Here is a 17,802-nt window from a genome sequence, read left to right as displayed (position 1 = left end):
AAGGATATTCGTCGTTTTCCTCGTTACAAGGAGAGAAAAACAAACAATTTTCCTCGAGCAATGTTAAGAACAATCATGATTTTAAAATGCTTGTGCTTTGCTAACTCAACCTCGATCGTCGTTTTGTAAAACATCTCTTACAAAACATGACGCGTTCATGATTAAGATATTGCAATCGTTTTTAAAAGCTTCCAGAAAATAAATTCAATTTCAACTTAGTACAACGCAACACACAATCATGGAAAAGGAATCGAACATTGAAAACGAGACACAAACTACGGTAAGTAACTTTGTACGAATTTTATGCCATTTGTAAGTTATTCGAAGATCTAACAATGAAATATTTCATACATTAGATAAGAACATGTGGCTAAAACGCATCACAAGTCACTAACTCACGACAAAAAATCTTTCTAATTCGTCATTTTACAGTAGCCCAAAAGAAAACATACAGCCAAATACATAACTTTGGATACATCAAGGTAAAAAAAATTAAATTTCAATAAAACACTTTTCATATTATAAATGAAAAGATTTGAATTTCAAAGAATATAACACTTATAGTCATTTATTGAGAAAGCTTACCTTCATACTAAGGTCCAAAAAGCTCAGCTCTACGACATCGCACCATACCAAAGGCTTTGCATGACATTTAAACTTCCATTTACCTAAAAATAGTAAAATCATGGACCATTTTGTAGAATGAAAGAATACATCGTGCTACTATCTGTTTTATTGTCAACAGTACTTGCCGTTCCTCGAAAATATGTAGGTAAGTATAAAAAAAGCTAAACCAAACAATAATATCGTTTATGAAAAGTTTAACAAAGCCGGGGGCAGCAACCGCAATTTAACTTCATTAAAATAAAGAGAAATAGCGATCACTTTGCCACGATGAAGGTGAAAGGTCAGGTCAGAATAGCAATTTATGTACAGTTAAAGGTTATTTAACGTCAACTTTCTTTTATAAGACGGTCATCCTCAAAGCGATTCATGGGGTAAATTAGCCCCAGCACAGGCTGCAGAGGCTGCTCGAAATGACCAAAGAACTCGTCAAAACAGGCTGCAGTACGGGGGGAATGGTAAACTAAATCCTTACATCCAAGGTTATCCTCAAGCCCAGTCCCTGTATAACCAAGCAGGTCAATATGGATCACAATATTATCAACAAGGATATGGTCAACAAAATTGGCAGCAGTACGCTCCTAATAGAGTTGCGGGTTACAATCAATATGGCGCTGGAGAGCCTACTGCAGGTAAATTTAACAAAAAAAATGGAGAAAACATCAACTCACAAGGATTTGGACAATTTATGCGAGCGCCAATAGTTTCAATGAATGGCCAAGGTATGTTATAAATCTTAAGTTTGAATGAACAAAAATAAAAAGTTTTTGATTCTTTGCAACTCGTGTCAACTTCATCTTTACTGAATACAGGTCAATATGGGCAACAAAGTCAATATTTTATGCAAGATCATTATGGAGGATCGCCTCAATACGGAATGCAAGATGCGTATGGACAACAGTTAACAGGACAATGTGTGTCACCATGCAGTCAAGCGTGTGCTCCAGCTTGTTCATCACAATGTTGTGGTGCTAACAATGCATACACTGCAAGACAGTTACCTCCGAGTATGACGCAGTCATCATGTCCAGGTGCCTGCCCTAACTCTTGCGCTCCTTCGTGCTCGCAGAAATGTTGCTGGGATAAGAGAACAATGATACCTCGACCAGCGTTTATACCTCGACCATATGAACAGTATTATAATCAAAGAAGTGATGAGTACGAGGCTGATATACACCCCGTGTTCAGTAAACGATAGATCCAACTTCCATTTCAGCTGAAGATAGGTGCAGCATTTTCCTAAAAGAACAACAAAAAAATATATGAATCTGACATATGTAAATAATCACAGTGAAATTTGTATGTAAAGGAAATAGTTTTTTTTTATTTTCAAATTAACTTCTAGTCCACTCAGAAGTATTTAAAGTTTTAGAATTACATAGTACAACTAACAACACGTGAATAGGCCATAGCGATTCCTTAGTACACGGAATAATTTATTTTGAATGACAACACAGTCGAACAATGAATGCATGAAAGCCTGTTGTAAAAAGCACGTTCACCATGACAGACCATGATTAATTTGTACATCAAAATAATAATTTGACATTTGTTGACAGCAGCATTCTTTCACGTTTAGTTTTCTGCAATGGAGAAAGCAAAATCCAACGACCCGATACTTCTAGATAAGGGGAAAGACGATTTAACATTAATGTAATTATCCTGTGCTAATCCATAATGTAAACAATCAACAAAAGATATCAACTGTCCGAAGGGATGGTGACATAGGGAGAACGTAAGAATTAAGAAATGCTGAAAAAAAGTTGAAAGTTGAGAAGAAATTAGATGACAAATCTTAACGCAACCACCTAATCATTTGTCAAGAATGAACGGAAATATTTTACGTTATAACGTCGTAATATTTTACGTTATGACGTCGTAATATTTTACGTTATGACGTCGGCGACATAGAAATGGATTACTTCTGGCGAGAGGGAAAAAATGATGTGAACTGCTCGACAGGCTTGTCTTGTTCTTTGTAAACACCTGACTGGGATAGGACATAACAACAAGCAAACTAAGATCATTGTTGAAAATCCATTGATGACATGACTTGCACCTGTTAATGAAAAAAGAAATAGAATCAAGTATCATTAATTGATTAAAATTTGTTTGGCTATCAAGTTAACGCGCATAAAAAATACACAAAAAACAATTTCCTAGATACTATAGTATAATTGACAAAATCCTAAACTAAATATACTGACATCAATTTCAATTGTAGATCATCGTGTACAGCTGATAAAATCTCAAAAAAATATGTTACAACGCATTGCTAATATTAACTCTACTGCAATTCCATTTTTACTTTACTTCGCGAGAACAGGATAATTTAAATGGAAAATGTAGATTTATCTAAAAGTAATAACTCTCCCATGAAGTAAATGATTAAAAATGTTAAAATATTACTGAGAAAGAAAGAAGATTTATCATTCAAACAAAAGTCATTTGTCTGTTAGGGGACTGGGTCAGAGTGTATTGCTTCGACCCCTCTGGTCCATCATGATGCCACACAGGTGCATGGCCAAGTGTTGAAGTACCGTTAGAGGTACGGATATCGGAGAAAGAACTGTCGTTATTATAATGCCGTTCAATGTCAACACTTCCAGGTAAATTAATGAGTAATGGAACATTTCTGGATGGTTCTGAAGATACACTAACACCATATGTTTCACCATCTTCAATACGATTACCATCGTTCAAAGGAACAGACTGGCCTTCTTTTGTTCTTCTACCAGATTTACGTATATAATGTTGCTGTGATCGCGCATAAGAATTTTTCAGATCCTGATTGAATTTTGCAATTTCAGCTGTGCTCAGACTACTCGTCGAGCGTGGTGGAGAACGCGGAAATGAGTTGAATGGATCACCACTAGGTGTTGTAGGATATTCAGGAGATAGATCTTCATGCTTGTGAGATATATGACGTACTTCATCACTTCTTGTTGGAGTATAAGGACTACTGTAACGTTCTTCGTTATATTGTGAACGCAGCTGTGGACTGTCCATGCGTTTTGTCGAATGTCTGCTTGCACTTTCCGTGGTTAACTGAAGATTGTCAGGTCGCCTTCCCACACTTTCAGAAGTGTACTCATAATTTCCTGATCGCCTTCCCATACTTTCCGAGGTGCGATCGAATCTTCCCGATCGTCTTCCGATGCTTTCCATGGAGTACTCGAAATTTTCCGATCGCCCCGCTATACTGTTAGTAAATGTTCCAGTATTTTCTGAATGTCGGACGGCACTTCCAGAGTATAGTTTCTCAACATCCGATGATGTTTCAGTGTTAGACGAAGTATCTCGCAAATTTTCAACATGACTAACTTCACTATTCAAAGACGTGCTAAAATTTTCCGAGCGCCGAGCGCTAATGTTGGAGGCAGAGGTTTGGGAACGACGTCCAGAGCTTGACATTGATATAGATCGTGTGTCCGACTTCATCCCGTCATTTTCCGAATACGGAAACGGGGGGAGAACTTGCTTTCCAGCGGGAACTGCAATAATTTTATTTTTTTCTTTATTTTTACGCGCTCGTGCAGATGCAGTTTCAAAAACACCGCGTTTTAGGGAAGAGCCTGGGGAGAGTTTGGGGAATTCCAAAGGACTTGGAGCAGGGGGAGACTCCAACCCAGCCTTCCTAAGCTCAAAACGTGCTTCCTGTAAAAGGTCCATCATATTATCAAGATTGTAAGGATAGTCACACATTTTCTCTTGTAAAAATTCAACAATATCCTCCATAGGCTGTTTCACGAACTTTTCTGGAAAAATAAACAATATTTCTTGTTAGGAAAGCAAGGCTAGTACCTTAGTCAAACACGGCAAAATCTTTACATATAATCACAGTTCATTAGCAAATAGACGTAGAAAAATAATGCAGAATTCTAGGTACAATTTACAGAAAAATTTATCCTTACTCTTGTGTATTTTCATTAAGTTATAGGACATAGCCGTAAGAATTTTATCTCCTTCCAAAAGAAAGACGTCCCATAGCCGTAATGTCAAAGGAAAAGGTGTCTAAAACAAAGAAAAAAACAACTACAGTAACACACCAACATAGAACAACTAATATTTAAGAAAAGGTGTCTAAAACAAAGAAAAAAAACAACTGCAGTAACACACCAACATAGAACAACTAGCATTTAAGAAAAGGTGTCTAAAACAAAGACCAAAAACAACTACAGTAACACACCAACATACAACAACTAACATTTAAGAAAAGGTGTCTAAAACAAAGACAAAAACAACTACAGTAACACACCAACATACAACAACTAACATTTAAGAAAAGGTGTCTAAAACAAAGACCAAAAACAACTACAGTAACACACCAACATACAACAACTAATATTTAAGAAAAGGTGTCTAAAACAAAGACAAAAACAACTACAGTAACACACCAACATACAACAACTAACATTTAAGAAAAGGTGTCTAAAACAAAGACCAAACAACTACAGTAACACACCAACATACAACAACTAATATTTAAGAAAAGGTGTCTAAAACAAAGACAAAAAACAACTACAGTAACACACCAACATGCAACAACTAATATTTAAGAAAAGGTGTCTAAAACAAAGACAAAAAAACTACAGTAACACACCAACATACAACAACTAACATTTAAGAAAACGTGTCTAAAACAAAGACCAAAACAACTACAGTAACACACCAACATACAACAACTAATATTTAAGAAAAGGTGTCTAAAACAAAGACAAAAAGCTACAGTAACACACCAACATACAACAACTAACATTTAAGAAAAGGTGTCTAAAACAAAGACAAAAAACAACTACAGTAACACACCAACATACAACAACTAATATTTAAGAAAAGGTGTCTAAAACAAAGACAAAAAACAGCTACAGTAACACACCAACATACAACAACTAACATTTAAGAAAAGGTGTCTAAAACAAAGACAAAAACAACTACAGTAACACACCAACATACAACAACTAATATTTAAGAAAAGGTGTCTAAATCAAAGACCAAAAACAACGACAGTAACACACCAACATGTAAGAAAAGGTGTCTAAAACAAAGACAAAAAAAACTACAGTAACACACCAACATACAACAACTAATATTTAAGAAAAGGTGTCTAAAACAAAGAAAAAAAACCTACAGCAACACACCAACATACAACAACTAATATTTAATGTCTTCAATTGACAAAAATTAAGTCAATTTAAAATAGACAATCAAGGTGAATTGCGTCGTATGTATAAGTAAAGATGTTTACAAGTACAACGGCAAAGACAAAATCATCATGGCATACAGTCAGTACTAAAAACTAAGTTTTTTACAGTTAATGCTCAAAAGTACAAGATTTGTCTTTAACTGTGTTAATGACATATTTAGCTAACAGAGTTACTAAGTCACTTATAATGTAAACGTTTTCGTTACCAAAGATGTATGTTATAAACACCCTCTTTATGATAAATTGACACATGTATACATCCGTCCTAACATAATTAATTTCCATTTATACCAAGTGTTTGAGCAAGAAAAAACTTGTTTGGATAATTTGACAGTTGTTTATATTCACTTGGGTTTATACTAGGAAAACGTAAAGAAACCAACAACTAGTTCCCAGTCTCCATTCAGGCATGAATGACAACAGACTTTAATAACACAAGTTGTTTCTTACCCTATCAAGAAAACATTGCATAAACCACTTGAGAGTATAGAGACTTGTGAACACTCCTTCTTCTTCCTGGTGCAAATGAAGAAAAAATTGTAAACGAGGAATCAAATTTTGCCAAGACATAAAATACAAACCAAGTGCTTGAAAAGTTTGGGGGTGAATTTCTTCAAAATAGTTTCATGATGCTCTTGAAAACGTTTCAGTTTTGGAAAACCAGGGATAAAAAAACCTATGAAAAATGAAGCACAAATACGCTGAGCAAAATATAGTTTTATCATTTTAATTTCAAATATAGAAATTATAATTTACCATGCATTGAATGCTTCTCACTGCTGGTTATAAGAACAGACAATGCCCAAAAGGCATCCTAAAAATGAAAATAAAACCCTGTAATCACACGCATTGTAAAAATAAAAACCCTCTGTTTTCATAAACCACACATAGTCAGAGTTGTAATGTCAAATATTTAACCTCTTCACTTAAATAAAAAATAAAAAACCCCTGTTTTCATAAACCTTGCACAGTTAGAGTTGTAATGTCGAATATTTAACCTCTTCATTTAAATAAAAAATAAAAACCCCTGTTTTCATAAACCACACATAGTTAGAGTTGTAAAGTCAAATATTTAACCTCTTCATTTAAATAAAAAATAAAAACCCCTGTTTTCATAAACCACACATAGTTAGAGTTGTAATGTCAAATATTTAACCTCTTCATTTAAATAAAAAATAAAAACCCTGTTTTCATACACCTTGCATAGTTAGAGTTGTAATGTCAAATATTTAACCTCTTCACTTAAATAAAAAATAAAAACCCCTGTTTTCATAAACCACACATAGTTAGAGTTGTAATGTCAAATATTTAACCTCTTCAAAAAAAATAAAAACCCCTGTTTTCATACACCTTGCATAGTTAGAGTTGTAATGTCAAATATTTAACCTCTTCATTTAAATAAAAAATAAAACCCTGTTTTCATACACCTTGCATAGTTAGAGTTGTAATGTCAACTATTTACCCTCTTCATTAAAATAAAAAATAAAAACCCCTGTTTTCATAAACCACACATAGTTAGAGTTGTAATGTCAAATATTTAACCTCTTCATTTAAATAAAAATAAAAACCCTGTTTTTCCTGTTTTCATAAACCTCACATAGTTAGAGTTGTAATATTAAATATTTAACCTCCTCATTTAAATACATCAAAAGCAAAGCAGCAATTCCACTCATTCCCTGACAATAACCAACTTCCTATAACAAATTATCACATCAAAATACAAATATTTATTGAAATTAACTGAAGTTTGATGCTAAACCTGGTTATACATGGAATAGGCAGCCAAAACGTGAAACAAATCTTGCTGTCTGAATACAAAAAAATCCTTTAGTTGTTTGTTTATGAATGCTTGAAGAAAATATCAGCACTTGCTCAAAGGCATAATGTATAAATCAATGTATGCATAATAGTTTGCGGAGAGAAATGTGATCATACTTAGTTCCATATCTATCTCTGAACATAATATGATCCCGATAAGTTCTGTTAACATCCAAATCAATTTGTCTGATATCTGGTGAATAAAGTCTTGCTTGAGCACGAAATTCCTACAAACACAAATGATTCAGATTATAGTTTATAAAAACTATGGTGCAAGTTAGTATAGTCTAAGGTTTCCATCTCATACTAATTATTTTACACCTAACAATACAAAATGTCGCATGGATACTTTGCGCTAAAATGTGGAAGTTGAAATGTGTACCTCATAAAGCCTTGTCCTGTTGTTTATTCTATCAATGTTCAACAATGCTTTCCATACAATTCCCCTCATTGAATCAGGAATGCCTTTGTAAATTCTTTTACGAAGCTTAGATAAAGTATAAAAAATCATTCAATTTAACAACACAATCAAGAAATATATAACACTGCTTCAAAAGTAAATTTTACCTTATCATTGCCGGCATATTTAGTCCATTTCTCGATCATTTTTTTCCATTTCAACTCTCGCTCACGTTCTTGTATCAACAACTACAACCAAGAAAAAATATCAACTGGATTTTACTGAAAAAAATATATTTGTTTAAAAATTATCCTTGCACAAACTTTGGCATCTCTATCATCACTGAGAGGCTCCTTACTAAAATAATTTAAAAAAAAATTGTATGAAAAGTTATCCGTGTGATCAATACTTCTACTTGTTAAAACCTACTGCATAAAGCCATATCTATCAGTGACTTGATAAACAATGTAACTGGCATCTTCCCATTCTTCAAGCTCATTTGGTTTATAGCCCTATATAAAAATATAAGTAAACAAAAATATCTGCAAACTTGCACACAATGAAAGCCATAGAAAAAATGTAATTACTCTATCATATTTGGCTACGATTGTACGCCGTTGCCTTTCAGCATCATCTAATTCATCATCATCCATAGGTTCTACAACTATAAATATTTATAAGTAAACCCTCAATATTCCATACACAACAATATTATAGCAATAGGACAACTACTGTGTTTTAACCATGACTTAATTTATGATCAAATGTATGGAATATACCAACATCAAAAGATGCCATTTGTGTTTATAAATAAAATACCAAAGGAAATTTTATAGAAATGCTTTAATTTCCTATTCTATATTGGATTACGGCCTGCTAGCTTTTAACACATTTATATTGTAACGGAAATATTCAAAACGACTTTTTACAATAAAAATAAAAATCACAAATATATTTTCAGTACAGTACAAACTTAACAATAACTGAACTCATTTCCTTGTTTGAGATAACGATTGTCCATTTATCATAAGAAATTAAGAATTAAACAGTTTTAGCGAATGGAGTAGAAACCACTTTTTTGAAATAAGTGAAAGCTTACCAGTCCCCATATTTTGACTTTTGATATTCTAATGTAGACTCGTAGTATAGGGAAGAATTGAACTCTACTCTTTGACTTTACAATATCTTGGGATAAAACTTCACTTAGTATGTTCTTCTACCGCTAAACACGATTCTCCACGAAAGCAAAATGAATTGCTTTCAAAAAGGATTCAATACTGCGGAGAACATAAGTATTCAAAAAAAACGAAGCTCCTCATAAAAGCGTTTTCTTTCTTGCATTTAAACCACAAAATAAACGACATTCAACAATAACGCTTCTCAAACAGCCATTTTTCGCAAGTCGAGCAACGAGGGACTGGAGCCTGATGACCAATTACGGCATTCTTACGCCACACTCCCCGGATGCTTATATATTCGTAAAGTGGGCGGAGGGGTTGTTCTTATAAAAAGGAGCAGTTAGCAACATCTTTGTCCATGAAAACAGTGGCGGAGCTGGTAGCAGCAAACCTGTTTGTTTTATGCGTGCTATAAAAAAAATTCCGTGTTACCTGAGGTTAAGAACAATCAACACCTTTAAAGAACTAAGAATGATAATTATAATTATATGAAATTTACATAACAGGTATGAACTTTGAATGATTTTGAATAAACAACAACGGGGGTGTTTTAAGGAATTCCTTTCTCCCAAACATGCTTATATTAAGCTATCTTTAGGTTGCAAAGAAGGCAACACTGAGTCCACTTTATTGCACCAAAAGTTTGCACAGGTTGTATGGTAATTTTTACTGCCATAACTCAGTTTCTCGAGATGATGAGTTTTCTTCGTTGAAATAACACACGCCTTATTCACATTTAACAAGCAAATACCACATGACAGGCTCGCGTCATCATTCTTGGTCATGTGACATCCAGAAAAATTGAAGCTTTCGATCGGCTAGTAAAGTGAGAAGAGTTGAAAACTTATAAACACACTTCTTGAGTTCATCGTTTTAATTCTACTTTACAAACGATCACAGAACACTCACCAATAACTGTGCAAAAAGTTCACGACTTTTGTAAGTTTTCCATATATTTTCAATATCTTGCAAAGTTTGCTTTAGTTGTAAGTTGTTCGAAGCTGGAACGCAAAAAAATATTACCAAAAAAGACTGTCAAATCTTATGCTGAAATATCAAGTGAAACATTGAGAGAACATTCCATGAAAACATTGTACCTGACTTGAGTACGGTAGCTTTTACTCTTTGCGAAACACAATATATTTCAATAATTGCTAAACGTAAATAAGAGTAAAATTTGTGTAGGTCGAGCAGTACAAGAGAGGAGATTATGTAGGGCAAAGTGGGTAAAACGACGCTTTTTAGCGGATGTTTTAGAGAAAATATTTACATATTGGTTAAACAGCTGTGGTAGCTTGTTAATGATTTCATACAGAAGATATACATGGAATTTTTATCAAGTCCATGTTGAAGAATGAAAACACTTTTAACCTGTAAAATGTTGAACTCCTTGTTTTGAAGAGAAGATTTCCTTTAGTAAACTATCATCATATATATTTGCAAGAGTTTCGTAGGATTTTTTGATCACATCAAAACAGCTCAAGAGACATTTCAACCACGCCTTTTCGTGAGAGTCAACGTTCTATATGAAAGGCAACATTTATAATGATGTCATTTCAACTTTTCATAAGACGTCAAAACGCCCATGTTGCATCCATGCAGGCTTACTTAAATAATCCAATATTCAACAGAAGATAAAATTTATGTTGATTATTATGTGACTGCACGTATCTCATGGTAGCTAGTGAAAACACTCTAGAATTGATCAATTATTTGAGAAAATTTTTCAAATTTATATCTTCAGATTTGTATTCGTTCAGGCAACGAGCAGAGAGGTTCAGGATTTGATCGATGCTGGCAAATCTTTCCAGAGAGTTTCCCAGTGCGTGCATTTCAACATATTATACAAATGACAGCATGTATGTTTAAATCCTTCATTATAGATGTAGTTACCTCTTCATCTTCGTTGAGATTATATCTATGTTTCATTGGTAGTGGAGCAGACATCACGGGTGTTGTACGATTCAAACTTTTACCGTTCAACTGCTGTGCTGTTGTTTGAAAAACCGATTCAGAAGCACCGGTCATTTCACCAAAATCATCATCACTCGATACAATAGGTTGAATACCTGCATTAAAAATTCGAAAATAGCACAGTTCAGAATTTCTCAAATTTTTATCCTGCACCATTACACTGATTTCAACATATGCAGAAATAAAGTAAATGGTTTGAACCCGGGAGTATCGTTACATGTTTGTAAATGTAGATCGTCCAGGTTGGTATGGTCCTGAGAAGGACTCTTTTTTGTTGTTGTTGACTGACATTTCGACAACCTTAGCGGTAGTCATCTTCAGAGTCAAACCCTAGCGGTAGTCATCTTCAGAGTCAAACCCTAGCGGTAGTCATCTTCAGAGTCAAACCTTAGCGGTAGTCATCTTCAGAGTCTTCAGTTCATTTGACTCAGTAGATGACTACCGCTAAGGTTGTCGAAACGTCAGTCAACAACAACAAAAACAGTCCTTCTCAGGACTATACCAACCTGGACGATCTACATTTACAAACATGTAACGATACTCCCGGGTTCAAACCATTTACTTTATATGCAGAAATGTTCGCTTAAAAATTAGTATACTTAAAAATCAATCAAGATCCAATCTCATCCGTCAATGTCCGCGCATATATATCATAAAACTAAACCAAAATATCAGACCTTATTTTGGAATAAACTTGCGTACACAAGCTAAAGCAAATAACATTTATTATCGTTATTCATATCGAGAGAAACTCTCCGCAAATCATCAAACTCAGGATATTGTTTTAAGCCTTAATAACACATAAATGTACAATGAATAACGATGTAGACTACTCATAATAACAAATAAGCATGCACACACGTCTCTTTCATAGATTATATCTGAACATACGTACCCAACATTGAAAATCCACTCGTTTTTTTGATCTCTTCGTTGTTTGAACGAGAGTTTGTGAATGGTTGTACAGCCCCTTGAATAGCAGTGGACTGAAAATCACCAAAAAATTCATCGCCACTACTTTCTGGTAAATTTTTATGCATTGTAGCCGCGTCGTGTGATTTGAATAAATCAGAAAATTTGTCATCAATCTGTGAGGCTTTTGAAGACTTCCACCTCGACCAATCTGGATGTTTTACAGCGTCAACCATAGTTGTTTTTGCTGTTAAAGTATCGTACAAATCGTTCGCTTCATCTTTTTTTTTAATTTCTGGAGTTTCAAGATCAGCAAAATTTGTTGAATTTGAGGGCACATCCACAGAGTCATCCTTCAATAGTACAAATATGAAAGTTTTGTAAAATCTATGCACTTTTATAAAAAAATAATTATAAAGCTTTCTTGACATTATCATGAAATGGCCATCAATTAATGCGAGCCTTTACAGAAGTACGATATTCCATTATCTACTTGTGTAAAAAAAAATTTTCAATTGTTTTACAGGAATGTATTACTAAATGTTCTTTGTCGTTTTGGCGGGTTTCCTTCAAAAAGTCACGTGTTCACTCTGTGTCACGTGTTCACTCGGTGAACTAAAAGCTCTCAATAAAGCAGTCAGTAGAAAAAAATTACCTGAAAAATTCTCTCAGGAAAAGAAGGAATCGGGGCAGTAGCACAAGATGATAGTTTTTCTAACGTTATTTTATTTATCTGCAATCCAACCTGGAAAACGACAGCACATGTCACATGATGATTTGTGATTGAATGAAAATAATACATATATCATATTATACAACATCATTTAAAAAAGATGACTTTCTATCGTTCACATAAACTTGCTACACAACGGTCATTGCAAAACGGTCTTGTTTTCTAGCATTAGAAACATTTTATACAATGTAATGGTAACTTAAATAGATAATTACGACATCCACTATACTTAGTAAATCTAGCATTAGAAACATTTTATACAATGGAATGGTAACTTAAATAGATAAATACGACATCCACTATACTTAGTAAATCTAGCATTAGAAACATTTTATGCAATGGAATGGTAACTTAAATAGATAAATACGACATCCACTATACTTAGTAAATCTAGCATTAGAAACATTTTATGCAATGTAATGGTAACTTAAATAGATAATTACGACATCCACTATACTTAGTAAATCTAGCATTAGAAACATTTTATACAATGGAATGGTAACTTAAATAGATAAATACGACATCCACTATACTTAGTAAATCTAGCATTAGAAACATTTTATGCAATGGAATGGTAACTTAAATAGATAAATACGACATCCACTATACTTAGTAAATCTAGCATTAGAAACATTTTATGCAATGTAATGGTAACTTAAATAGATAATTACGACATCCACTATACTTAGTAAATCTAGCATTAGAAACATTTTATACAATGGAATGGTAACTTAAATAGATAATTACGACATCCACTATACTTAGTAAATCTAGCATTAGAAACATTTTATACAATGGAATGGTAACTTAAAATAGATAATTACGACATCCACTATACTTAGTAAATCTAGCATTAGAAACATTTTATACAATGGAATGGTAACTTAAAATAGATAATTACGACATCCACTATACTTAGTAAATCTAGCATTAGAAACATTTTATGCAATGTAATGGTAACTTAAATAGATAATTACTACATCCACTAAACTTAGTAAAATGTCTGAAGCTAGGTCAACTGTCGAAAAGATAATTAAAAAAAAACGTCAGAAACACGTTTGATTTACCTAGCTAACATGAAAGTTAAAGTTAGCTATAAAATTGAAGTTAACAAGATCGCATACGATACCTGCGCTAATGCAATCATACCAAGAATAAGATAAAGTTCGATTTCAAATAATTCTCCAGGTGACGCTTTATTACAAACCGACCAAATATGGCTAAGTTTGTCACGTGGTAGACCAGATGACAATAAAATGGGATACAATTGGCTAGTACTAATGACGTTGTTTATGGACGATGAACACATCTTGTGGACTTGTTTGTAAACAGCAGGTAACATTCTTGAATCTTTACTCCATTCAGGAAGGGAACAACCATATAAAACACGCTCAGGATCAACAGATTTTTCTAACCCAATAAAAGAAAATACCAAAATCTATTTTAGAACAATTGAGAGTGGAATTCAAACATAATACATATTAAAATAATCACAAACCTTCTTCTTGTATAACAGTTTCACTGTTTCCACTGTCTGAATGAAAGTCATCTATGTCACTTTTCTTTACAGATGTCAACAATGGTGGGATTGATTCACCAGCTGTAGACATTGACTGCCATTGTACACTAGGGGCAAACAGTTGTTGAGAATATGATCCCATATCACCCTCAACATCCGGCTGTGAAGTCGTTGCAATGTTTTCTTCCATTTTACTGAGAAATGATGTTGGCATGTTTGAAGGTTGCATCACTTGTCCGAATGAATGATTTTCAACCTGTGCATTGGAAAGGATTCTTTCCGAATTCTTGTTTCCCAAAAGTTGATATGAGGTTTCATTTTTGTCAGATTTTTCTATCACACCACTGAAATCAGACCATTCGTCACTTGTACTGTCGGGTATGTGAGCTTCAGCTGATAAATTGGTCAAAGGAGCCTGAGGAATTGTAAACATTTCTGATAGAGAGTCCAAATCTTCAAATTTACTGGCTTTTGCAGACTCTGTAAAATGACTAGGTTGACCTTTTATAACTTTAGAAACTTTCGGTTTTTCAAATCCTTTCATGGGAATTGAGTTTCGATTGTCTAATGATAACGATTTTTCCATCAAATCTTCAATACTTAATGCAGGAGGAGCTAAGAAATAGATTATTTTAGTCACAGTCGATGTTTGTACAACAATTATAGTTGATTAAAAGTACCTGTAAAATGTAGATTAACAAACCTTTCGAATTGATGTGTTTTTCTTGTGGCTCAATAGTTACAACGTTAGCTGTAGACAAGGATTCATCATTCAGATTAGGACCAAGTGCATGTGAAAGTCCTTGACCATTGGCTGGCTTTGTTTTGATATTATTATGAGCCAATTGGTTCTTATCATTCAATACCATCGGCCCTACAAAGCTTGACAGAACAGTTGTTGTTGCTTCTACCGAACTCTGTTGAAAGTCACCAAAATCATCAGTTGGAGAAGCACTTGAATCAAATTCTTGAAATTCATTATGACTGTTAAAATGTGTCGCTCTTTGAGGATTGACAACATGAGGCATAACGTTGCTTGACATTATACTTTTGTTCTGGGTAGCTGGAAATCTTGTTAAAGTTTGAGGAATGGTTGGCTGAACTAAAAAATTACATGATGTAAATGTGTGCAACAAATAACATTTTCTAAAGTAAAACAAAGAATTTTTCTATGTTTTATTGTCTCTATAAAATCAAACAAAGTTATTACCATTATACAGAGAGTTTCCTTTAGGCTTTGGAACATCCCCAAGTGATCCCAATAATGACGCCATTCCTACATTTTCCTTTTTTCCAAACAGATCATTCAACTGATTTGCACTGTTCAAAGCTGTGTTTGACTGTTTTTTGGTTGTTTTCAAAGCCATTAACCTCTTTTGCTGCTCTTCAAAATTTCTCTTTTTTTTTAAATTTTCCATTTCGGCAGGGGTTATGGCTGACGCCAAAGGTTGATGGGATGTTGCCCTAGTATTGAAATCCATGTGATTCATTCTGGGTGATGATGTCATTTGTTGTTGATACGCCAGAAAATGAGCAGCATTGTGGAATGATTGAGAGTTTTGTTGAGGATTGTTTGTTCGGTAAATGTTCTATAAAATAATTCCATTTATTATAAACTCCTTTAAAACACTTTGACCCATTCAAACACAAAACTTCTAACCAAAGTATATGATTAAGAACATTACACTCTTCTTCATTTCATCGACTAACTGATCATGTGAACGATGAGCCATTTTCTAAATGCTGTGATTACATTCTTATATTTACAGTCATTTACAAAATATTACAATGTACCTGCTGTTGGTAGCTGAAGTTTGGTGAATAGTGGGGAGGAAAATTCATACCTAACAAGAAACATAGTGAAAAATTTACCATTACACTCTACGTACTAAAGACTTACAACAGAAGGGTCATTTATTTGTAAACAAAAAACGGAAATTGACATTAGTTTATATTTAAATGTTTATGTCTTCTGCATCACATAAAATTTAAGCTTGGTACTTACGTTGATTCCATTGATCCATTTCTCCAAGAATAACGACAAGATTTGAGAGAAATAACCTCAGAGAAAGTACAAAACACCAAGACTTTGCTGATATTGGTGATATATAAAATTCGCCATACTCAAAAGTATGGATTACTTCATGTAAGATAAAACGAATGACGCCACATGCGAAGGCAAAATATGTGGAGTGAATCAGTGATTTTCCTTTAAAATCACTGTAATCATTACTTATTGATCACTATGTTTCTCTTAGCTGAAATGAAAGACACTGTGCGAATGCCACCGACAAAATTTGGGCTTAATTTAATTGAGGCAGTTACAAACGAATTAAACAAGAAACTAGCAAATAAAGTAAGAAGAATAATTTATTGCATTCATACACACTACATATGTTAAGGTTATCGATTATATTTGGCAAAGGTTGTTTACAATGTTGGTCTTTGCATTGCTCTGCATGACATCATAGATATTGGAGATTCATTTGTTTTGCCTGGAGATGGTGCATCATGCACTCCAGGTAAGATGAATCTTATGATGATTTGAATTGATAATTTATACTTTTAATACCACTCAGTGATTATTTTCTAGTCAAATTTAGATATGTTGTATTTCGTCCTTTTATTGACGAGATTTTGATTGGACGAATAAAAGCTTGCAGTCATGAAGGTGTAACAGGTGAGAAGCTGCCATTTCAATTATCAATGCAATCATTTCTATTGAATTTTCTTAATAAAAATACTTTCTTTTGAATCTTGTTACTATTTAGTTTCAATGGAGTTTTTTGATGATATTATAATACCCTTTGAATATTTACAACAGCCTTCAAAATTGTATCCTTTATATGCACACCAATTCATTTTTGTCATCATGTTATAACTTGTGAAAAAGTAACTTCATGGGCATCTCAATCCAGGTATAACCTTAATAAATAATATCAGTGATGCGGAAGAACAGCTTTGGGTGTGGGAGTATGAGACTGAGGAAGGAACACATGATCTCTTTATGGATATTAACGAAGAAATACGTTTTCGTGTGATTGATGAATGTTTTACTGATTTAACACCAACTGGACCAGAAATGATAATTCAAGAACAGGCAGGAAATCAAGAGGAAAAATGCCCGTACAACATCACAGTAAGAGAATTTCCTAATATCCACTATGTCTCTAGTTGTTGCACATTGAGAAGTGAATGATGAAATACTTAGAAAATATTTATTGTTTTAGGCTACCATTACAGAACCTGGTCTTGGGTTGCTTTCATGGTGGGCAAATTCTTAAAATTGTTAATGAACGAAAGTCTGACATACTCTTGTATATGATTGTCAATAATTGTTGTATGTAAATATATAAAAATTCTTGTTAATCTGGAGATAACACACTGCAAACCTCAATTTTGGATCACGAATAATGAGAGAAATCACCAGAGCATATG

General features: G+C 33.6%; 4 protein-coding genes and 1 long non-coding RNA gene across 6 annotated transcripts; 3 read left to right on the top strand and 2 right to left on the bottom strand.

Annotated features, from left to right (window-relative positions):
* Positions 1–319: 319 nt before the first annotated feature.
* LOC124439486 (filaggrin-2-like) lies at positions 320–2,185 on the top strand. Its single transcript, XM_046989718.1, has 4 exons — positions 320–482; positions 702–772; positions 972–1,346; positions 1,437–2,185. Exons 2-4 carry the CDS (start codon positions 703–705, stop codon positions 1,820–1,822), a joined length of 831 nt encoding a protein of 276 aa, XP_046845674.1. The 5' UTR covers positions 320–482; position 702; the 3' UTR covers positions 1,823–2,185.
* Positions 2,186–2,779: 594 nt separating this feature from the next.
* Positions 2,780–9,457, bottom strand: LOC124439481 (USP6 N-terminal-like protein). Of its 2 annotated transcripts, XM_046989711.1 has the most exons (14): positions 9,148–9,457; positions 8,636–8,712; positions 8,478–8,560; positions 8,372–8,405; positions 8,216–8,296; positions 8,031–8,135; positions 7,766–7,875; positions 7,590–7,638; positions 7,459–7,524; positions 6,587–6,644; positions 6,412–6,506; positions 6,281–6,346; positions 4,539–4,638; positions 2,780–4,382 (listed from the first exon to the last, which is right to left on the bottom strand). In XM_046989711.1, the coding sequence occupies exons 1-14, from the start codon at positions 9,155–9,157 to the stop codon at positions 3,058–3,060; spliced, it is 2,259 nt and encodes a 752-aa protein (XP_046845667.1). In that variant the 5' UTR covers positions 9,158–9,457; the 3' UTR covers positions 2,780–3,057. The 2 variants fall into 2 exon arrangements, with proteins under 2 accessions (XP_046845667.1, XP_046845669.1); XM_046989713.1 differs by lacking the exon at positions 8,636–8,712 and having other exon boundaries at positions 9,148–9,261.
* Positions 9,458–9,682: 225 nt separating this feature from the next.
* Positions 9,683–16,502, bottom strand: LOC124439215 (synergin gamma-like). Its single transcript, XM_046989442.1, has 13 exons — positions 16,370–16,502; positions 16,159–16,208; positions 15,575–15,953; positions 15,068–15,466; positions 14,344–14,979; positions 13,975–14,255; positions 12,768–12,857; positions 12,096–12,465; positions 11,120–11,295; positions 10,598–10,748; positions 10,324–10,380; positions 10,136–10,227; positions 9,683–10,044 (listed from the first exon to the last, which is right to left on the bottom strand). Exons 1-13 carry the CDS (start codon positions 16,386–16,388, stop codon positions 9,805–9,807), a joined length of 2,940 nt encoding a protein of 979 aa, XP_046845398.1. The 5' UTR covers positions 16,389–16,502; the 3' UTR covers positions 9,683–9,804.
* Positions 9,977–12,329, top strand: LOC124439223. Its single transcript, XR_006946316.1, has 3 exons — positions 9,977–10,165; positions 10,971–11,085; positions 12,246–12,329. It is a non-coding gene; the product is annotated as an uncharacterized LOC124439223 (long non-coding RNA).
* Positions 16,503–16,530: 28 nt separating the features above from the next.
* LOC124439219 (DNA-directed RNA polymerase III subunit RPC8-like) lies at positions 16,531–17,761 on the top strand. The gene is made up of 6 exons (XM_046989448.1): positions 16,531–16,720; positions 16,790–16,886; positions 16,958–17,044; positions 17,136–17,199; positions 17,308–17,503; positions 17,595–17,761. The coding sequence occupies exons 1-6, from the start codon at positions 16,610–16,612 to the stop codon at positions 17,646–17,648; spliced, it is 609 nt and encodes a 202-aa protein (XP_046845404.1). The 5' UTR covers positions 16,531–16,609; the 3' UTR covers positions 17,649–17,761.
* The last annotated feature ends 41 nt before the right edge of the window (positions 17,762–17,802 follow it).

This window comes from Xenia sp. Carnegie-2017, unplaced genomic scaffold, assembly GCF_021976095.1.
Source record: "Xenia sp. Carnegie-2017 unplaced genomic scaffold, XeniaSp_v1 HiC_scaffold_19, whole genome shotgun sequence".
NCBI classification, from domain to species: Eukaryota; Metazoa; Cnidaria; class Anthozoa; order Malacalcyonacea; family Xeniidae; genus Xenia; species Xenia sp. Carnegie-2017.
The sequence above is the reverse complement of the archived record's forward strand: the minus strand, read 5'-3'. Positions and strand labels throughout refer to the sequence as shown.